General features: G+C 35.0%; 2 protein-coding genes across 4 annotated transcripts; both read right to left on the bottom strand.

Moving 5' to 3' along the window:
• Positions 1 to 1,453: 1,453 nt before the first annotated feature.
• Positions 1,454 to 12,797, bottom strand: LOC129286107 (uncharacterized). Its single transcript, XM_054922131.1, has 9 exons — positions 12,590 to 12,797; positions 9,459 to 11,113; positions 9,001 to 9,376; positions 8,340 to 8,424; positions 7,652 to 7,708; positions 5,768 to 5,827; positions 5,450 to 5,671; positions 3,530 to 5,029; positions 1,454 to 2,286 (listed from the first exon to the last, which is right to left on the bottom strand). The coding sequence occupies exons 2-9, from the start codon at positions 11,005 to 11,007 to the stop codon at positions 1,765 to 1,767; spliced, it is 4,371 nt and encodes a 1,456-aa protein (XP_054778106.1). The 5' UTR covers positions 11,008 to 11,113; positions 12,590 to 12,797; the 3' UTR covers positions 1,454 to 1,764.
• A 2,981-nt stretch (positions 12,798 to 15,778) lies between these two features.
• On the bottom strand, positions 15,779 to 20,398 carry LOC129287099 (uncharacterized). Of its 3 annotated transcripts, XM_054923253.1 has the most exons (7): positions 19,829 to 20,398; positions 18,585 to 19,241; positions 17,610 to 17,800; positions 17,201 to 17,407; positions 16,773 to 16,833; positions 16,149 to 16,488; positions 15,779 to 16,067 (listed from the first exon to the last, which is right to left on the bottom strand). In XM_054923253.1, the coding sequence occupies exons 1-7, from the start codon at positions 20,000 to 20,002 to the stop codon at positions 16,057 to 16,059; spliced, it is 1,641 nt and encodes a 546-aa protein (XP_054779228.1). In that variant the 5' UTR covers positions 20,003 to 20,398; the 3' UTR covers positions 15,779 to 16,056. The 3 variants fall into 3 exon arrangements, with proteins under 3 accessions (XP_054779228.1, XP_054779227.1, XP_054779229.1); XM_054923252.1 differs by having other exon boundaries at positions 15,779 to 16,488; XM_054923254.1 differs by having other exon boundaries at positions 15,779 to 16,488; positions 18,792 to 19,241.
• Between the last annotated feature and the right edge of the window lie 3,122 nt (positions 20,399 to 23,520).

The following is a 23,520-nucleotide window of genomic DNA, read 5'->3' as shown; positions in this document are numbered from 1 at the left end:
TGCTGTGTTCGTGTTGAAAACTCATACACACTCTGTCCCCCCCCCCCCCCCCGGGTTCTCTCTCTCAAACGCTTAACTTACCGTTCATTTCACTTGAAGATCGGCTGTCATAACCTTAAATGGTTCTTTCAGATATACAGTGTCTTTTGGTCATCTCGTGAGCAAGAGTAGCATATTGTGTTCTGTTCCGCTCCGTCTTCTTTACTGTGCCTGCAGTTCATTGTAGTCTGCTTCTCCAGGTGAACTTGGATTTGATACTGCAAACTAATCTCACGGCCAGCTTGGCAATCGGAATAGCATCTTATCTGGTTATGTACTCAAGATTTTTCCATTTAAATCTGAATTAAAGCTTCGGAATAATTAATAATACACCAACGTAGAAGCGACACTGGATTATGTATAATACATCAGACTGGTCGAAATGTCTTGGATCATAAGGAATTGGTGAATTTCAAGACTTACCCAATCGACATGAGGATCAAGTTCTGATGGAGTTTCCAGACACTCCTTAAATTCCATGAATTTGACATCGTAGCTGAATTAACTTCAAGCTGTGTGTATGTACGAAAAGTCAACCGAGTCTTAGAAAATATCTGCGTGAAATTTTCGTAAACTAGATACATTCGCACTTGCATTTCATGGAATTTAAAGGTTAAGTTATTTATAATTTGTAATGTGAATAATACAGCTTGTCGTAACTTTTATCATATATTTTCAATTGATCTGCATCTTCTATCTTGTGCCTCATGTAGATTGCGGAAGCATATTAAAGAAAATTTCAATGGCCCAACTGAAACAGAAGATTCTCTTAAAAATAGAATCCCGGGACAACTTGGGCCATTCATTAATTTTTAACTGGGCCGAGATGAAGACTCATCTGTAATGGGAACACAATCCAGATTCCAATGGACGTTGCATTATCAGGCTCAATCCAGAGGCCAGTGTTGAATTGGGCTGCTGGTCCATTTCATGTTTCTTGATTGATTGTAGACTAGGATCTTTTCCACTGAGGAGTACTGTTGTGTGGCATCAGACCCTTAGTAGTGTTAATAGTTAGAGCATCAATTGGTTAAGTTGTTAATTTTGTCAGAAAGTTGGGTCCCTGCTATAAAATAAGGGGATAGATGTGTGATTGAACTGATTACCAACGTCACGTCATCTAATCCAATACTATGGTTTTTACTTTTTTGGTTGATCCAATTCATTTAAGCTATATTTAAAAAAGCAAGTGATTAAGCCGACTTGAAGATCATGTGAACAAATTTGACCCGGACTATATCTTATGAAAAATTTTTCCAAAAAAATTCCCGAGCTCGAGGGCACTACATATTAAACTATAGATTTACGCATCAAACATGAGCCACCCATGGCAAATTTTCCATTGGTAATTAGTTGCGAGGGAAGCATTATTCCGGCGATATAATTTAAGGTTTGAAGTAGCGATCATAAGAAATACAATCAATCAATCAATTTCACCACAAACTAGGGGTTACAACAATAAATTTCTGTACATCATGATTAGTGTACATGAGCGAAGCCCAAATTAAATTTTTTGCTTCATATTTACAAAGAAAAGGAATAATGCCACTTGGGGAGTGCAAAAAAGAAAATTAGTACGAAGCATCATTTTCATTCATTCGCAAGCAGAACTTGAGCTCTGATTTACTTGCTATCGTCACAACTACAAATGATAATTAATACCTAAATTACCAATATGGACAAATGCTAAAAAACCTAGGTTAGTCAAGATGGTGCATCAATCAATCATCTGTGATTATCACCATGGCTGGAACTTTCAACAGTTAATCCTATATTCAAACCTGATCTTGATTTACCAGAATGCTTCCGGGGCTTTTTCGGGGTGGCAAAGACAACAGGTCCCAGATGCAGCTGCTGTACCATGTCTATAGCATGTCTGTCCTCGGCGCCTGCTTTGCCGCAAGATTTTGACTTCTTGCCGCATCTGCCAGCGGGAGACAATTCAACGTTTTGGGAAGTTGGAGCGTCACCGATTGCATCCACCTGCATGGTTTTGCTGATTCTGCCGACCTCATGAACGGTCTTTGAGAGCACAGCATTATCTGCTGAAAGTGAGTCCAAGCTCAACCATGCAGTGCTACTTTGGTCGCTCTTTCCCTCACTAGACACAGCCATTTTTGATGCACACGTATCATCTATGAGGAGACTATCATCGGCTTGAGTACTGGAATCGGACCTGAGTTCAGATGATTTTCCTGTAAAAACTGTGTCTGTCGCAACTTTTTCCACTGCCGAATTTGGGGTTTCCTATCAAAACAAAGAAGTAATAAAGAAAATTAGTTTTTAAGAAAAAATAAAAAAAGATCTCAACAGAGATCTCAACAGTTAACTGAGAATGTGAATCAGCAATTCAGCATCGTACAAGAACAAGATGATATTCTTCAAAGTGATATGAACGGTAACGCAAAGCGTATGACTGAACATACATTGGCACAAAGGTTGTAGTGAAAGAGAATCCTAAAGTCGGTTCATAGTGCATCAGGTGGTCATGATCCAAGAAGCAGCCAAAAAAGAAGTGGATAGCTTGACAAATAAATATCTTTATCAAGGCATGAGACAACAAAATTAAGAGGATTTTACATAAACGAGAGAATAGTTGCGCTTGTAACCAACAAGTCATCAAGCCCTCCTTTAGACATTGCTGGCTGGGAGGGCCCTGGACCTGAAAAAGATAATGAGGTTCCAAACTGGAATATTCTTTTATTTGACCCTTAATTGGCTTTTGATTGTAATAAGCTGAAGGTTGTATAATCTTAAACTCGAGGGGAAGCGTTGAAATAGTTTGAGTATGTCAAGGTTAAGGCAAGCTATGTTAGTGATTTGGCAAATGGACATGTCCCAAATGACCTTTAATTGGCGAATTGACAACTATGAATAGTATGTTGCATGCCTATCTAAAAAGTCACTGCCTTCCCTTCCATACTCTTTCCCCAAAATAACACAGCAAAACTTTGCAGAATTTTCAGCTTGAGAGGAGTGTTAAAATAGTTTGAGTATGTAGTGATTAATGGGCCTGGGCTTGTACTGCATGTACTAAATTTGTCTCAAGTAACACTTTAAACAGACGTCCTAGATTCTTGGTTCGGATGGAGGGAAAAGTGGGAGGAAAATAGAGGGGAAGGATTATTAGGAGGGAAAACTATTCTCTCCTAGTTTTCTTTCCTCTCTAACTCTCTCTCCATCAAACCAAAGGTTAAAGTATTTTTCCTTTCTTTTATTTTTCTCCCTACAATAACACGAGGAAAGTGCATTTTTGAGAAATACACTTGATTCCTTATCTAATGCTCCGCAAAAAATTGCATTTATGATCTTTAAAAGTTTAGCTTCATGAAATAAAAAGAAAAAATAATTGTTTTTAGTGAGGAGTAGACATTAAATTAAATTTCTTGATGAAAGGTTATAGTGTTATACTCAATGAAACATTCGCTAGCAAGAAAATCACAGTAGAAAAAAAAATGCCAGCAACTAATTAAAAAGACACACAAATTACCTTATCATGTGCCTCAACAAGTTGTTCGCAGCCAGAACTATTTTCTCCTTCAGAATCAGCCATCTCCTCACACTCAAACTCCACGTGTTCTTCCATTTCTTCCTCAGAGTCACTTAATTCTTCCTGTTCCATCACAATCTCAGGATGAGAATTATCACCAAGATCGTCCATGTCACATCTGCTGATATTATCAAAAGAAACCAACAGCTGGGGATGAGCACATGAAACAAGCTTGCTACTGCTAACTGGAGGGCTTTTTTCACCCTCCTGACTGCATGGAACACCAGTCTCTAAAGGTTTTGCTGCAGTTCCACAATTTGTTGCATTTATTGTACATCCCATTGCATCATTTGCTTCTAAGTGTCTGATTTCAATAGATTTCTCCTTTCCAGATGCATGACTTAGGTGAATATCCAAGTCAAGTTCACTGGACTTTTCATTTACACTAGAAGATGTATCTATAGCTGGCATACAGCTAGGAATTGGTGACTCAGTCTGAATGGCATCAAAACTTGTTTGCAATTGCGAGTCATTTGATTTCTGCAGAAGTGGATGGAAATCAAAGCCACTGGACCCTGAAGTGCAACCTTTTGACTTTGAAGATTTATTAGAACCATCATCAACATGGTTTTGCTGGTGAGGCCGATGGAAGAGACTCAGATTTAATTGTGGTTGAGCTCCTGAAAAGAAACTGAAGGAGCTAGAAGTACCAGAACTAAATTTCAATGGATAATGAGACATATTTTCAGTGGCTTGAAACAATAAAGGATGCATCTCAAGATCACTACTAGGGCCTTTTTCTGCAGAAGATCTGCCCCCTACAGTCACAGATCTTTCAAGCTGAGAACCAGTACCATTGTCTTTTGCAGTGAGCCTTGTACTCATAACTGGATGAACACTTCCATATTTTTTAACAGGTGAAATTGGAGCAGAATGATCTTTTCTGTGAGAAGCAACACTACCTCCAGAAGGGTAAATCTTAGATCTTCCACACTGGTATCCTTTAAAGGCTGTCTGAGAAACTACACGAACAGATGGAGGGAGATTTACAGGGGGCAGGTCTGGTGCTAATTTCACCAAGTGGGAACTACTTACTTTCCGATAACGATATGGTCGACAGTTGTATTTGGAGCTAGAGGTTGTCATATCAAAAACTGGGTTTCTAGATTTGATGGCACTAGGAAAACCACCCCTCAAGTCAGATGAAATTTGACATTGTGGAAGCTTAGATACAAAAGGAAATGCATCCCTATCACCAATCTTAGGTCCAGCTTTTTCACACAAACTGTTTTGAGTTTGTTCACAGTTGTAGTTTTGAGAAGCCTCTTGTGACATAGCATCATTGACAAGGTTCACTTCTCTGTCTTTTGCAGGCGAGCGTTCAGGACAAGTAACAATGGATGTCTCCGGCCTCCAATCTGCCAAAAATGCCTGATGGACATAAGCAACATCTGAATCATCCATCCAATTCTCTGTGCCAGCAGCTTCATCCTCACAACCCTGCAATAAATCACAAAACGTTATGAAAATAAATCCATTATCAGTCAGTGGATTGAACTTTCAACTCCATAGCCTCAGCCCTATTGCAGATTCATGAACTTGGCAGCAGGGGCAATAGCTTGGCTTGCAAATTTAAGTACATGAGTTCAAAACATCTTTACGTTCAAATAAACCAATCACCAAATTTCAATATGGTATGCTTTCACATTTACCAGCACCAACATCAATTTCTAGTGATTTATAGCTTCCTATACAGTTGCATTTGCGTATTAGTTGAATGGTAAATTCAAGACAGATTCTTGTAAAATTTTCAGCCTGAATAACATTCGTCACAAGCCATTTGGGCAGTCCCCTTGAGCTACATTCAAGTGAGGCATCATGACAAATCATGGTAAATATGGGCAAGGCCCAAAAACAAACCTCTTTATCAGATACGGCTTGCCAACTCTCCAAAGAAGCAGCTTTCAACTTTCTTCTTTTTGACTCATACAATCTTCGCTTCTCCTTTTTGGCTGCATCTAGCTTATATGACTTTTGAGTCCCAAGTGCAATACGCCACTGACGTGGAAGCAAGGATGGATCTCTATGTGGAACAAGATATTGCCATACTGACATCCAATCAAATTTACAAACCTTAAGTCCCTGTGTTTTAGGTCATTTATCAACAAGTTATAATGCTGCCTGTCAAAGAAACTATATACAGATTTCAAATCCTATATATGCTGCTCAATAAACTACCTCATGAATACGTGCTATCTCCTCTGCAGTTAATGGAGAAGTTTTCATTCGCCTTACTGCCTGCATGAAAATGGCAAGCAACAATATCAAGATATATATTAATTAATTTATTAAGTTACTGTCATTACATGCATGCTATACAGCACAAATATGAAGTCTGCTAGAGTGCAATAGCTTCAAACAAAAGCTTCCTGTTCTTTTAATTAACTGATGCCAAATCCCTTTTAAGTTTAGTATCTTATCCACAAACAATGAAACTTTTCTTCATTGCATCATGAACCATTCTTTCATTTTCTTTTTCAGAAGACAAATCAGTCTACATTCTGAGACTGCTCAACACCATAATATCTTATGACCAGCATACTAGACAACCTAATATAGTTGAGCAGCTCACCTAATTATAAGGTAACTTTTCAATCACAATGCTTTTTTTTTTTTAATCTATCTAATCCTATCCATTAAAGCCACGCAAAGTTCAACAGGCCCTTCTCCTTTTTGCTTTGGAACTATATGGTTGATAAACCCTGCTTCATGAGGAAATTGAAAGCCTTGACGGAGAAAGTCAACTTTCAGATTACAAAGGAGGAAATTCTCACAGAATTGGATTCTTTAGATTAGTTGGCATCCAAGATACAATTATCGTTAGCAGACTAGTCATAGAAATAGTTGAGGTATGGGTTCAATGGTTTGATTATGATTGAAATGGTTGTAATAAAATCAAGATATTTTTAATTTATTATATCTAAATATTTCAAAAGAAATCAAAAATAATATAATTATAAATTAAATTTAAATTAACTAATTAAATTGCATTAGATTCTTACATGACTTGGTCAAGAAATAAAAAGAAACAAAGAGAATAATATAATTAGACTCTTGTAATAATATAACTAGATTCTTTTTTGCCTTAGTCAAGACCAGAGAGGTTCTGCTCATTACCATCAATTCATTTGGATGCGGTGGAATCTAGACCATCATCTACTTCACTTATACCCCAAGAATCATCCACAAAAATTTTAACTTTTTCATTTGTATGCATAATGGATATCATCTATAAAGTTGAGCAAGGTGGAAGTGGTTTTGCTTGAAAAAGAATGAAATTAAGGTGGCAGGTCTACATGCACTTGGACTTGACTTCCAATGAATTAATAAGGCTCAACTTCTTCAGTTTCATTTTTATAAACCAGTTTTCTCTGAACTGGTCTGGTTTCACTGGTTTTTGACCGGTCATGCCAGGCCTTGACTGATTTTCGTCTTGTACAGACTAGACCAGACCTTGTTCACCAATTTTCTGATTCGACCAGTTGGTCTAGTCTGGTTTTTATAACATCAATCATTGAAGCAGCAGGGAAAAGGGAAATCTTTAAGTTATGAGTTTCTCAGGGTGCTGGTTAGAGAAGAAATTGTTGAAGAGGTTCTGGCTGAAGAATAATCAATAATCTAGGATTTCAAGAAGAAGAAATATCATTAAAAGGGGGATGCCAGCGGATGACTTATGGTCTAGTATATTGCTCTTGATAAGCAATTTGGAAACCAAAACTCCTAAAGTAATTTATTTTTTTGACAGCAATTCTCAATGGGGTAAGTAGTAACAACAAGCCTGTTTGATGGCTCCATAGAGCACTTCCCCCTAAGTGAATAATGTGAAAATCTGAGTCAGAAAATTTGCCGTGTTTATTTTGTCACTGTCCAGCAGTGAGTTACCTTCAGAATAAACTTTGGTCTTTTGGGGAGAGAGAGTGAGAGAGGGAGGACTGCAACAACACAAAAAATGTTTTACAATACCTTGGATTTTCATCAACAAAATTTACTCTATCTACCACTATAAACAAGAATACATTCATCAGTGTGAACTCATCATATAATTTAAGCACTTGAATTCACCTTTATAGGATTATCTGGAGCTTTAGAAGAGCAGCGGTTTTTCTGCCTGACAAAAATCTGTAATCAAATGAACCCATATCATATTAGATCAGTCACAAAGTTTCACCGCTATAATGAATCTGCTTGTCTAAACATTACATCTAAAACCGAAAGCTCAGCACAAACCAAAACAAAAGAAGCAGAAATTTGCATTTCATCATGATAATGAACCATCAAAATCACAGAACAAAATCACCATGATATGATAAGTGTAAAATGTACTATACTGAATAGCAATAAAATTATTTAAAAAAGATTTTTGAAGCTTTTAAAAGCATCTCAATCCATCTACAAATAAATAATATCATGTCATGCCGTGAACATGATTTATATGTTCAAAAAACAAACAGCCAAGCAATACCTATAAACTTTTCTTCAGATGAGAATGTTCACAACAACAACAACAAGCCTTATCCCACTAAGTGGGGCCGGCTACATGGATGAGAACGTTCACAAATCAGACAAGTTATCTTCAGGAAGAAAACCAAGTCACACAAGCTCAGCATGCATGATATGTTTGAAAATTGATGGAGTCTCTGTTGGCTCACAAGAGGATTAAAGTAAAAACAAGATGAATAGGCTTCAACTTCTCCTCCAATAAATGCAGCAAAATTTGTTCTTAGAAAGCATAATCAATAGTAATAATCACCTGATGCTTAGACTTGGAGGGAAGAAAACGTTGTTGAATTGCTTTCCAATCTGTATTATATTCTAATAACCCTAAGGCCAGTAATCTGTAATAAGATCATAGAGAGAAATGTCAACTCCATGAGCTTCTTGTAAACCAGGAGGATAAAAAGCAGTAATAACAAGGAAAAAAAATGCAAAAAATCCAAGTCAACTAAGAAAACAAAGGGAATGTATATATTAAAAGGACAGAAAAAACATTAGTTGGTCGTCTTACACCTAAATAGGACTAGAATAGGCTATCTTACATTCTATAGAAAAAGGAATTTCATTACAAGTGAATAGGTCTGGTTTACAAGACAAGGAAAAGCAAGAATAGTTTAAAAGGTAAAGAAAGTACACAAAAACAATCAAAAAGAAAGAAAGGAAAAAATTAGCAAAGAAGAGATGATGAAGAACAAATGCACTAAAAATTCCTTTAGGATGATTCATCATAGCAAGGTCGTCTTGTTGCACATACATGTAAGGTTAAAGATAGGGCTAATAAATTACAAACAAAAAACTGGTTAACCAACAAGCTCAAGGCAAAAAAGTTAAGACCTTTGAGCAGAATAAAGATCAAGAATCATGACCAGAAAAGCATTCAATACAGATGGTTCAGAAAGAGAAGAACTGCAACTCACTCATCCTCTGAATCAGTGAACAGCACCCTATTTACAACAGCTGGTGGGGGTGGCTTATGTGGAAATAATGCCGGATTGAACATAGGCAGAAATCTTCGAGCTAACCCAGCAATTTCCTTAGGTACTAAAGCGATTGATTGCTTCATTGTACTTTCAACAAGCATGGCAGCCAATGTTTTCTTAGGCTGTTGCTGACCAGGTGAAGTTGAGACCACATTAACAGCTGCAAAGGGTGTTCCACTTGAAACTTCATTAGTAGCACTGGTTAATGATGGAAAACAAGGAAAGAGAGGTTCCTTCTCGGCATGCATATCACATCCAGATTTCAAGTAACGGTCCGACACTCTTGAATAGCTGCAAAATTGCAATCCAATGCCTAAATATGTAAAGATCACTCTTCTTAACCAGAATGTAACAGCAAAGCACATAAAACACTTGACATCTTTAATATGACTTACCATAATGAACATCATCTACAAATTTCCCAACTAAATTAAGTGGAGCAACATCAAGAATAGATATTATAGGGCCTCTGACAGAAGATAACTGTAAAGAACCCTCAGTGTCTTGAGAAGAATTTGACCTGCTCGAATTGAATCCACATCTTCCTTCAGAAGAACGCTCATTTGATTGGGAAAGAAACATTCTCTGTGCACCATATGTACCAGAAGATTCTATGTCATGCTGACCTCCATTGGCGACTAATGAGGAAACATTTGATGGATAAAAGCAAATGCTAGGATATGGCACACTTTTCGAAGATACTATTTTGTCGAGATTGTGAAGCAACTCAAAAAGCAAATCTTGAACCTGAGAAGCAATCTGCTGCCGTGAAGGATCAAAAACTGACAATGAAAATACCTGAATAAGAAGCTGCACATGCTCGTGAATCAAAATGTGCAATTGACCAATCTGTTGAGGGGTAAACCCATTTACAAGACCATTTCCTGAAGCAGAAGACTGAAAGCTCAAAGTAACATCGGGCATCAGAACTTTCCCTGAAGCAAGCGGCCCATTAGACAAATTTGGCAAAATGGGCCGCAATGGCTTCTTAGCCAGTCCTAAAGTCTTCTTATCACAATGAGAAGAAGACTTCTGGCGCCGATTTTGCCTAGTCTCAGGTCGTCGTGCAGCTCCTTCATGCTCTTTCTGGGTTTTCACTGCTTCATTTTCATCAATATCACTCTCTAGTAATTCTTCAAGCTCGATCTCAAAGTCTGCATCATTATCCTCATCTTCATCATCAACATTTTCATTTTCATGAGGGGATGGACCTTCAACATCTCCACCTTGTAACACAGCTGCAAGAAATTTCCTATACTCTTCTTCATCATCAACATTTTGAAGGTCATCATCATCATCACTCTCTTGAAGGAAAGTCTCGAGTTCATCAAGACTGAAACTTGCAAGCGAATAGCGGGCTCTAGTGCGAGTACAGATGGCGTCATTATCGTCTGTTTCTACTACTAGACTCTGGGGTTTTGTTGCATTATTTAATTCTCCAATCTTCAATGCATAATCATCAGTCTTACTACTTAAGCCATTGTCCTTCTCTTGATTAGTTTCTGATTCAGAATTCGAAGCTGGTTTTCTGTTTTTAGAACTGCAAGTAGCATTCTTTTGCAATTCTTGTTCACATGTCCCATCCTCAGAAAGTGATGAATGCATTGCAATTTCCTCCTCGCCATGGTCACAATCTTCAACAGCACATATTTGCTCTGTAGTGGTTAGTTTCGATAAATTCATATCCACAGGTAAAATGCTGTTGACAGCATCACCATCCACACCATCAACCTCTGAGCTCAAACTTGAAGATGCTTCTTGTGATGGGGTTTCCTTTACAAAAGGATTGAAATCTGCATCTTCCTCGTCTCCTTCCTCCTCTTCCTCCTCAGTTTGTGCCTCCTCAGGTTTCAAAATTCTTTCATGGCTATCAGTAGAATGCAACATACTCCAATCCTTGGCACAACCAACATTTGTTGACTGTGCAGTTGAACAAGAGGGCATCTTAAACAAACAATATATGGTTATTTCTTATTCTAAAGAGCCTTAGAGGATTCGAAAGTGCTTGTGGGAAAAAGTATTCATACAGAGGTTGAAATCACTAGAGGCCCTGAAGAAAGCAAAAGCCAAGAACAATTAAAAATCTCAAGAGATAGTATGTAATGCACAAGCATCTATGTAATTATTGTGCATTCATAATCCAAAGGCCGTCACATCTAAAATGAATGAGATCAATTTCAATTTTGAACATGCTGGTTTTCTACCAAATGCAAATGCTACCAAAGATACAAAAGAAAGAGATGAAAGGTGAAAGTAATTTGTGAAATCTCCCAATTTACCACATGAATGGGATAAATTGGTCTTGTTCTCCGAGAAACTTTTGGACAAAAGCATATATGGGTGTAAAACAATGGATACAGATTCTTTTTTGTTTCTTAATTTGTTGGGTTACAAAGGAACTAAGAAGCCCTCCAATTTTTGTGACCTAGGAATGGGGGGTGGTGAGGGAGGGCAGAAAGAGTAGTAGTCAAACCCATTCACATCAAGTACACTCCAATCTTAAAAGTTGAGGCCAATGCCAAGGAAACTATTAGTACTAACAAAAATTCTAGGGTTTCACAAAGTTTATGAACTTCTTTGCTTGTCCAGCACCCTCCTGTTCCCTATGAAGAAGGAAAGCACACTTCTTTCACCCAAATAAGAGTGACATAGCAGTTACCGAATATAGACAACACAATTCTCAGGGAGTAAATATCAGGCAAGGACTTTGATTGATCACAGAAGAGACCAATCTCTGATCCTATAAGTTAATGTACCCTTGACAATCATCGCATTCGCATACTACTCTAATCTCATTGGAAAAAAATGAAATAATGAAATAAACAAACTGTAAAAAGAAAAGTTGTAATAAAGTAGCTTAGACTAATGTACTAATGTAATTAATGGTGTTGTGGAGTGTAAATTCAAATTGATTAAACAAAGCTATCAGTGGGCATCAGCTTTACTCGTGCATGAGTGTGATCATTACATGCTTAAACAAAGACGAACCGTTGCTTCAGTCAGAAAATAATAACAATAATAATTATAGGAATATATAGCAAGTAACAGTTCAGAAGCACCATTTGCTATGTATGATGTAACAGACCCCGCCACATTTTTCCAAACCAAGACAGCTTTGTAGGCACACATTGGTTCGTTGCCAGCGTACACCAATATCAGAGGATTTCAATTGCCACTTCCACAGCCCAAAGGAAATAAACACGGCGCTCCCGTTTTTAAACCCGTCAAGGACGTCGCAACATGACTTTCCAGCGTAAAGTGTACTAAATTCACCAGTCCGGAAAAAATTCTAGTTCCAAACTGACGACATAAATCCCAATACTCCCTTTGAATTGTATTAAGGCACTGATCATAATTAATTCAAGGGGTAGAAGCGAGCGAATTGCAGTTTTCATAATGGCCAATATAGCCCAAGTCATAAACCCTAGCAATCTAGAGCGACAATCTCAAGAACATCGTGAAGCAAGTGTGAATTATACAGAGAAGCAGAGAGTGAACAAAATAGAGATCAAGAATGGGCATTTACCTGCGACGAGTTGCGAAGCTACTCCGGACCGAATTTCTGCACCAAAAGACTGCCGGAGTGCCGTGGAGGAGCTAAAGGTTGAAGCAGCAATACGTTGTCGTTTGCTTGCTCTTGGATTTGCATAGTTCCTGAGAAACGGACATTTTCCCTCCTTCTCCGTGCGTTCTCTCACGAGGGCTCCTCGTCCCCACAATGCAGCGCGCGACACGGTTAGGAGCCAATCACTAATGATAAACGACGCCGTTCCGAGATGAGCAATCTGGGCCGCTCCTGGTGGAATAAAATCGAGACCGTCATTCACAGTCGGCGTTTGAACAATAATTGCCTATTAATTTTATATCAATAAAAAGTTTATCATAAATTGTATTATTTTCCTTAAAATAAATTAGGATAATTACCACATAGCATGCTGAGATCAGTGTTTGGTGGAGAGAAAATGTGTTAGCTGAAGAGAGTATGTAGCTTAGAGAGTTGTGCAATCCACACGACATACAATGAAGGCAAGCTCACACTTGGAGAAAAGCAATATATAATTATATAGATTACTTTTCATAAAATTCAAGAATCAAAATGCCCCTATCAACTTGAATTTGATAATGTACATATTCTTTAAATTGGAGTCTCTTCTGATATTATTCTACCCTATTATGATTTATTTAATTAGATTCAACTCCTTTCAAAATACTCTTTCAAGTTTTATTTATAAAACACCTTTCAGAAGTAATTTTTGATTTAAAATGTATAATGCTTTACATAATTAAATTATTTTTTTAATTTTATCCTTTTCTCAATTAATGTAATGATATTTAATATAATTGTATCTCTATTTAAAATCAAAGATAAAAATAAAAGTACATATCATTTTTTTATAATATAAAAAAAAATTTTTAAAATGTGTAAAATAGTTGAAGATGTCTTATAATAAAAATTAGAGAGAGCAATACATAACATAATATAGAAATTACTTAGTATGTATTTCGTTTTCAAATTGTCAAAAGTTCATTTAACAAAAATTGATTTAGTGAAAATTAGTTATTATAATAAAATTTATGTTTTAATATAGTTTTTCAAAAGTTAATTTATTATACTGAAAGTTGTTTGAATTATGATAAAAAATATACTTTTGAATATATAATTATCAAAAAGGACATTAATTTTTGATAATTTATAATATTCATTATACATTTGTAATGTATTTAAAATATTTAAAAAATATGATAAATATTTTAAATAATATAAGATTTGATTTATAATGCTAAAAACTTGATCTCTAGTTATTTATAATTTATAATTTATAATTTTATAAAATATGATAAAATTTTGTAACTTTCATTATACATTAATGCTAAAAATTAATATGATTAATTATCTAATTTATAATACTAAAAATTGATACATAATAATAATATTATTATTAAAATTATAATTATATTTTTAATGAATTAACTGTTTTTAAATAAAAAAATAAAAATTAAACTTGAGATAATATGATTCAATAATATCTTATTTTTTAAATTTACTTTTTAAAAGTCTTAAATAGTTATATTTTTTAAATTCACTTTTAATCACTATTTAAATATTTTTAAGATGTGCTTTTCTATAAAATATTTTATTAAAATAATTTTCAACATTTTAAAAATAAAACTTTACTTCTTAAATGTAAAATATAAGAAAATCAAGCGGGTCATTAGACCTTGCTTTGTTAGAAGGAAAGGAAATTTTAAAAAAATTTTCCTCCCCTCTATCAAACACAACGTTTTAAAAAACAAACCAAATATCTAACCTAGATTGATCAAACCAATCAACAATAAATTAATATATTTTAAATAATATATATTTTAAAACTATTAATCAAAGTTTTACATTAGCATGAAAATGCTATTTAAAATTAAAAATCACAAATATTAATTCCCAATGTAGATGTTTCTCCTGATTAAATTCTTAAACAAATATTTTATTCTCTTAACTTGCAAAATTAAAAAAAGAATAGCACAAAATCCAGAAGCAATTTCAGTTTTAGAATTAAAAAATTAAAGAAAGAAAACTAAGGTGGGTATATTAAAAAGCAATTTCCAGTTTCAGAATTCAGAAACAAAAAAAGCATACTGAATTCAACACGTAAAGTGTGGCAGAATAGTGCAGAAAATGGGAAATGAACCTGGAACGCAGCCCAAAAAAAAAAAGGAGATTTATCAAGGATCGAAAAATAGATGATGGTGCCAAAGACGTTGAAGGGTGACAGATTTCGGATGACTCGAAGTTCTCTCTGGCGAAAAAACGGCGCCTGAAGCGAAGGAAGAAGAGAAGGCTAAAGAGTAAAGACTGGATCATTGCAGATAGACACACAGCGCGGACGACTTTAAGATTAGGGTTTTTTTTACCCCAAAAAAAAAAGGTAAAATAATAAAACGACGTCGTTTTCTAGATGCAGTGCATATAAAGCACGTATTACTTCTTTCCTGACGTGAAACTTCAACACCAACGAGGTAGAAAAAGACTGAGACGGGTTCCTGCGGCTTCATTGTCAAAGGTTTTAATGATTTATATCAATTTTAGGACCTGTTTGGTAACATAACATCTACCACTCAGAAAGTCATTTCCACTTTTAAGAAGTCTAATGTTGTTTGGAACAATTTTTTCCCCAAACAGAGTTTTAAGAGGTTTTAAGACGTACATTTATGTAACGCAAGGCGAAGACTCTTGACTACCTTACTATTTTTATTGCCTATATTTTTCAAATATTTTTTATATATTGTATTTGTACAACAAAAATTATAAATCATAAAAATCAATGTCTTTTTCATAATTTTACATTCAAAAAGCACTTTTCATCATATATAATCAAATTAATTTTTAATTTACCAAAATAATTTTTAAAAAATATATTTAAACACAAATTTTATTACAATAGTTAATTTTTATTAAATTGACTTTTGTTACGTAAGTTTTTGTCAAACTATCTTTTGATCACCAAAAATCCAAACAATCACTTATTATAGTTACTTAGAGGGTGCTTGGTTTCACAGAAGAAACCATCAAAACCATACTTCTATTCTTTTTTTTTTTTTGGGCCAACTAAAAAAAAAAAAAACTTCTATCAAAACCGTAGTTTTGATGGTTCTCAATGTAAACCAAACATGTATTCTGTTGACGTGCTGGCATGTATCACGCACGAGTGGTTTTGAATCAATCATCCATGCGCATTGATAAAGATTTTAACAAAAGAAGAAGAATTATAGAGATCCAATTACAAATTTTCAAATGATAAACATTAAATTAAAATTTGACAACAACTCTAGAGACTAGTAGCACATTGACATAAAAGATTTAACATTTTCACTACTTGCAGTTGCAGGTACTTGATCTCTGCTTTTCCTGGACGCCACCTGGATTACTGCTGTCAGAGTCACTGTCAATTTGATCAGAGGCCACTTCATTCTTTCCACTTCCTTCTAATAACTTGGTCATCACTGAGGAACTATAGGTTGGATGATTGAAGTAAGGCTGTGACTGGAAGGAGATGTAATTTGCAGCAGAAGGAAAGCAAAAGGAAATGTACTTGGTGGTGGAGGCCAATACACTAGAGGCACGTAAGCACTTGTTGGTTGCGGAGGCAGCATCTGATATGAGGCATGCTTGTTTGTTGTCTGAGAAGTATTTTGAGAAATCTGGGATGGGATAGCAGAATGAAATGCTGCCATAGCTAAAGTGTGAGAAGAGGAATAACCAGTCAGGCCAAATTGAGAGGGTCCTGAACTTGCGGGGATTGACTGTCCTGCTGAAGTCTTCATCTGTATCTGTAAGCTCTGAGACCTGTTCATGGAGTTTGTGTGTTTCTTTCCTCCAGCTTTAGCAAGAAGTGACTTTCTGGTTGAACTCTGAGTTTCAGCAGTGACGTGCTAGAACAAGAAAAAGTAGAACTTGTCGCCATTAAGAACTTAACACAAACATCGGTGGTTTGGAAATGAACTTAACACAAACATTGTAGCTACTCTATCTTAAATGCAAGAAATGGATTCTCAATTTTGTTCTGGGTACGATGTTTAATCAAAAGTTGAGGCTTGATGGTCACTTTGTAATGTTTTGTCACGGTATTAAACTAACTTAATCCAAACAGAAGTACAAATTTAAGGAGCCGCATTCGAATCAGATCACAGGTATAGTTTGGGATCTGTAATCTTACATTGTCACATGCAATTGGACGTGGAAGAAACAGCTCCTCTTCAGCAGCATCTTCATCTTTCCTGTGACAAGAAACTTTGTGTGCGTTAAATTGGGGGAAAAAAGTAGGAGAGATTTCAAGGTAGAATCAATCTACCAAAGATAAGTGGAACAAGTCAATGAAGAATAAATATGTTACCATGTTAAAGTGGGCCTCACTGAAGAATTTGCTAGCAATTTTACGTATTCATACATGATTGACTTAGTTACTTATCTTCTATTGATTGAATCTCTTTCAGCAGGGCCAGACCATAAGTTCCCTAAGGTCTCTTAAATAGGTTAATCTCTGTTCATGTTTTCTTCTGATGGGAAGATATTTGCATAATTCATGTGTTGCTGTTTCTATCCATGATTATGTTTAAATTTTTGCAGTATATTTATTTGAAGAACCTGTAATATTTCTGAAGCAAGTCTAGGTTCCGGTATTTGGTTTCTCTCTGAACTATATTATCAGGAAACCCTGCCATGAACAGAAGTGTGATGCCTAAGGCCTTGAAGAAAAAGCTACCGCTCCGAATATGAGCCAAAATTGCCATTCTGCAGATCATTGGTCCAAAAGACTTCAATTTGTTCCTTCCCATCCTCTGCCTCACATACCTGGAATGATTCAATCCAAAATCAAACTCAGATTATTCTTCAAACAGATATATTATTCAAGTTCTTAAACCATTCATCTTCTTCAATAAAACTATAACATGTGGAGATCTTTGGTCCTTATAACTCAACAATACATGGTTGACTTTTGCAATGTTCTGCATAATGTGTAAATGCTTGAATCCCTTACTTGGGTAAAACTTACTCATTTTGGGGAAGATTTCTTGTTCTTCCACCATACTTAATGCACAAAAATAGGCATGAAGGACAACTAGCATCAGATGGACGCATGAGTCTTTCTTCCTCAAGTATCTGAACAGGACATAATATTGGATTCTCTCTATTTGGGTAGAAAATTTTCCTTCGAACACCAGGATTCTCATATAAAACATGTTCCTGCATAGAAATAGAAATCTTCACATTTTCAGAAGACAAATATTTAGCGCCATCTAAAATTAAACTAGCCAATAGATATATAAAAATTTAAAAATTATCTATAAAAAAATGAGAACTTCAACTAGTGACAAGGTGCACAAGCTTCAAATAAATATGATATCTATAGCTGCCAACTACCATTTAATTACTGGGTGTTCCTAAGAATAATGGAAAAGCAGGCTGAACCTACGCAAGAAAAATCTGAAAGTTAGATGTAAACACAAACGGACTTTGCTTTGTACAGACAGGCTATAATTTGTGAGCAAAATATTCATTATAGTCCAAATTGTTATCGAGATGAACTACACTCATTCAAAAGCTCATGGTCATTATTGTCCTGGTCGATATTTTGAAGAAAGGTGAAATTGCCATGCACTGAAAACTTCACATGCCATTACCAAGATAACAAATATGCTGCTGTTAAAGCAAACAGATTTTACTTTCTTCTTGTGAAAGTTTTGAATGAAAATATGAAGGTCATGGTTTCACTTTTCATGGCCAAATCAATTCGGAGAAGTTATCTACTGAGATGACAAAAGAGAACAGGATATTTAGTGGCAATAGGACCATCTATCAAATGTTGATCCAAATCTTATTATTCTCACCCAGATAGAGGAACTTGCAAAGTCCATATAGCATATTTGAAAGGTGAAAAAGCTTAATTGGTTCAAATTAAGACATTATCCCTAGTTTCAGTAATGTAAGCTAAAACAACGTTGGAATCTAAGTAAATGCAGTCTCTTACCCCAGGGTTCCTAGGAGATATGTATGGTTCTCCTTTCTTCAAAATGCTAAAATGGTTGAAATCTAGCTCACACATATCTTCACACCCATGCCTTATGCCAAGTGATGCAAAAACTATGATTTTCCTTATAGTGTGAGACTGAGCATTTTTCTGTAACAGGACTTCAGACTCAAGTATACTCTTAACTTCCTTGGGGCAGAAAGCTACCTTCAGACGGTTTCTATTTGGTACACTTGTAAATCCTGATGATCGAGCCTCTTGTGGTGCTGCTGTACAGTAATAACCCTCGGTCTCTTCAATTTCTGTCTCTTCATGTGTTTTGACTTCATTCATCTTTTGATGTTCATGCTCCTCTTGTCTAACATCAACTTCTGCATTTCTGTGGCCATTATCTATGTGGTCATGATCATCATAGTTATCATCACTATCAGTTTCATCAAAATCTCCAGCACAATCACTATCTTTGAATTTTTCAAGGTGAAGATTTTGGGTGTCATCTATGCTCATCCAATTGACCAAGCTTCTTTCAGCAGCATTATTCTGTGAGGTCATATCACTTTTGAAATCTTCTCTGTTGCCCTTCTCTTTGATATCACCCACCATTTCCAGTTTCCTCCTTTTGGATCTCTTGTAGTTGCTTGCCGCTTCATTCTTCCCCTGACACCAAGTTGAGGTGCTCACATTTAGTAATAGAACTGCTGAAAAAATTGATAATCATGGATAAATCATTGTTTTAACTAAGCTTAAACTATAAAGTGAAGGGCGATGATTGGCCTTATTATTATGGCTAATCTGTATCTCTTACACAAGCCCTTTGAGCTTGATCCACCACAACTTAGTTTGAAACTTAATTTTAACTAATAAAATAGAGCTGTAAGTATTGAGCTTTTGACCACTTAATTGTGAAGGCTTCGATTCTTGTTAAAAACTGCGTCAACTCCACAGCCAATCATGAAAAATCTAATTAATATCCATGCTTTAGCATTTCTAGCTGATGATAAAAGACTATTCTGAAGCAAGTAGAAGAGTGTTGTTACTGTATAAATCTAAAACACAACCAAGAAAGGGACAGGACCAGAACCCATCTTTACTTCTATATTTTCCCTTACAGCGATCAGAGGATTAAGATGAAATGTGATGAGTAACGTTGATGAGTCAAAATGAGAAGACGGGAATCAGCACACACATTAATGCTCATAATACATAAACGCAATAATGCAAACAGGATACATAGTATATCATACTTGTCCAATATCTGTGACTAGAATAGTTTCTTCCTTCTTGTTTCTATCTCGTATCTGAGCTTCCAGTACTGATATTCTCCGCATCAGCTCTGCATTTTTCTGTCTCTCTCTCTGCAACTCGGCGGACAAAGCAGAGACATTCACTAAGGTAGCACGAGATTGAAGCTCCACCATTTAAAAAGCAATCAATGATTCTGTCTCAATCTCAAAATGTAGACAACAAGTTACGTAAAGCCAGAGACACACTTTAACAGAAACCTCAATAAAACACTTCTTATGACCAAAATCTCCTGTAAAAAAAAAAGGAACTATTCAGAGAAAATTTCCTGAAGGACTAAAGAAGCAGAAAACCCATGACTTGAAAGTCATTTCATAAGGCACATATTGTTTAACAAGGTCGGCACAAGTCAAACAGCTGTGATCGGAAGAAAAGGTTTCATGAGAGACTGAGAAAAGCAGAAGAAGAAGGAGACGCCATCTATGAATGACGTTGATGGATAGAGGAAGATGATAAATATAGTGATCTCAATACTGCAAAGGAGAACTGTGTTGGAATTTTGGGTAAGACTTTAATTTGTTGATTCAGTTTCGGCGTTTTGTTTGCTTGCAAAAGGAAATGATAAATAGAAGGGTGAGGAGCAAGGAAGGCATGCATAACCACGTGCGTCTCGTCCGCCCTCTTTCCTCTTCCACTGTCCTGCGGGCCCACACTTGCTGTCTACAATTCATATTCATACTACAATAAAAATACAACATCTTTCATAAAACAGGTTGCTCCTGCTTCAGTTCTCGCGGAAACTTATATAATTAGAGTCAACAAAATGGGCCACTGCACATACTACATAAAAATACAATACATTGGCTACCTGTAAATAGCTGTTATTTCATTGTTAGGATTTCTAGATGTAAATATATTTGAGTAGTCGATGTGAGAAGCATCATATCAGATAAACTTATGATTATAATTAATCTATAATAAGATGGAATGATCTATAAACTTAAATTTTAATATTTTGAGTTAAAATATGATATCATTTTGTTACTCTTCTCAGTTCATTTATTCTCCCTATGCTTCCAGATGGCCTCTCTCCATTTCCTAACATACCCAAATAACTTCTGTTGAAGATAATAATAAGTTTACCTAAATGATAGCAGAATGCAAATCATTAATGAAAAAATAAGAATGATTAAGTAATGTATGTTAGTGCAATAATTTGGAGAAAGCAAATTAAAGCAGCATTAAGGGGGTGAAGTTTTAAATGTGAAGGAGAAGTCAGAAAGTGAGAGCAGATAAAAATGGGATTGTCAGGTTATGCAAGGCGTGGTGACTGGCGATGTTGCCCCAAGTAACAGCATGATAGGAGCATCCGAGGCACTGTTTCATTTAAACATTATTTAATTTTCGTTCAACAATAATTTAAATCGATATTTTTATCAGTATACCAAAAATTCTGCTTTGAAGCGTGCTGGTGGAAGACACTAGGAGTGGCATTTCCAAAATAATAAAGAAAGAGGGTGCACACGTGCATGTATAATCAACCGAAAAAAGAACCTCACGTGCATCATCGCTGTACTGGCTAATTAGGTAACAAATCTTTATTATAAAATATGCTCGCATTTAACATATTATAAAAATTCAAGTCAATTTATCTGATTGAATTAGTAAATTATTAAATTAATATTTGACTGCTTTAATAAAAATATTTTATTTATGATTGATTTAATTATGATCCGGCTATAATTTTAATTATTAATTCTTGAACCAATATTTTGATTGGTTTAATCATCAATTTAATTTTTAGTACCATGATATGTAATATCCAATCATACTTTCAATAGAAGAGTATTAGTGTACAATTAATATAAAAATTGAGTAGGCTGGGAATATGAAGCTGCAACATAGGATACCTTCCTTTCCCTCTTTAACGATTATTAAACAAATCTTCTTTCATTACTCATCTGATATTTCTGCCTCCCTTACTTAAGCTTATGCTTACCCCAAGAAATATCACCTACATGGCACTTTAGTTCTCCCATACTGCTACGGCATAAATAAATAAGGAAAATTAATAATAAATTTTTTTAAAATATATAAATGACAATTAGGTCTCTTAAGATGACATAATCTCACTGAAGTTCCTAAAGACTTTTTTATCATTAATGATTTTATATAAATGATCAAATTACCCTTATTGAAAATAAAATAATTCACATGTTTTGTTTAAATAATCACAAATTTTCTTTTTATATTCGTAACAATACAATGACAAATTAAAAATTTAACATGCAAAATTGTAAAATTATATTGTTATGAATATAAAAAGAAAAGTTGTAATTATTTAAAAAAACTTGTGAATCATTTTATTTTCTAGAAGGACAATTTAGTTATTTATATAAATTCATTAATGACAAAAAAAAATTTCTAAAGACTTCACTGAAATTATAACATTTTAAGAGATCAAATTATCATTTATATATTTTAAAAGGATTTTATTATCATTTTTTCAATAAATAAAGCAAGAACCCTCCTTCATTTAATGATATATATTTGTGTGTGTGTGTGTGTAAGCACTTCTCCAATAACAAATAATAACAGCAAACCTCGTAATTTACATTAATTTACATATTAGTCCCTATAGCTTACAAGATTTTAAACTTGTCCTTACACTGTTTACATGCTTAATCCTCATACTTAATTACAATTGTAAGCAAAATAATCCTCCTAAATCCTAATGCTTATGTGGCTCAGTACGTAGTGTTGATACGTACCGGATAATTTGGCTAATTGTTGCCAAGTCACCAGCCATTTTGAAGCCATTTGCCATTCAATGCCTTCATTTCTTGACAACAGTGACTACATTTTTCTTTCGGTGATTGAAATTATCAGTTTCACGTCTCTTTCAAATTATACTCTTTTTATTTGTCTCTTTGAGACAAAAAATAGAGCTAAACCAAAAATAAATAAATAAATAAAGAGACATCAGGCATGCTTAATGGCACAAGCAAATGATATAATGTGTTGTGTATCTTACCCAGAAAAAAAAAAAAAAAAAAGACATAACGTGTGATTGGCTATCAGTTGGAAGGTACAAACTGACTTTCTACGAATCCAATTTTAATATATTTTTATTTGGGTGACTAAAAAAATTATTTTCATAAAAAGAAATATGAACCTAAAATGGCATTCTGCAACTGGAACCTGGTTTACCAATAAGGACATCACAAAATTATTATTTTTTTTTTTGTGATAGATTTGCAATGAATTTGCAATGTTTGTTGCAAAAAACGTCACAAAAATTTTACAACTTCATTATAAATTATGTCAATTTTTATCTTGTTACAGTAAACAGATGCTATAAAAATTCTCCACCGCTGTGAAATTTAAATGTATGCCTAGGTTTTAAGTATGCTGAAATTATTTATATTTCTTGCACCCCACATTAACCTGTCTTGATATCATATATCTTACTGTTACACATCACAAGCCTCTTGAAACAGATGGATCGTGTCAACGAGATTTAGTGACATTTTATCATGGTCAGTCTTCTGGAGTGTTTTCTCTCCAAGATGGCCAAACCTATATTTCAGCATCACGCACACAGAGTCGTTCAAGTTTTTTTAAAAAAGAAAAAGAAAAAAGAAGCAGCAGCTACAGTTGAAGAATCTTTCTATGAAAAGGAAGAAAGACCTTC

Source organism: Prosopis cineraria, unplaced genomic scaffold (genome assembly GCF_029017545.1).
Source record: "Prosopis cineraria cultivar Desert tree isolate PC_DT_omini unplaced genomic scaffold, ASM2901754v1 PC11, whole genome shotgun sequence".
NCBI classification, from domain to species: Eukaryota; Viridiplantae; Streptophyta; class Magnoliopsida; order Fabales; family Fabaceae; genus Prosopis; species Prosopis cineraria.
This window is presented reverse-complemented; position numbering and strand designations above follow the sequence as displayed.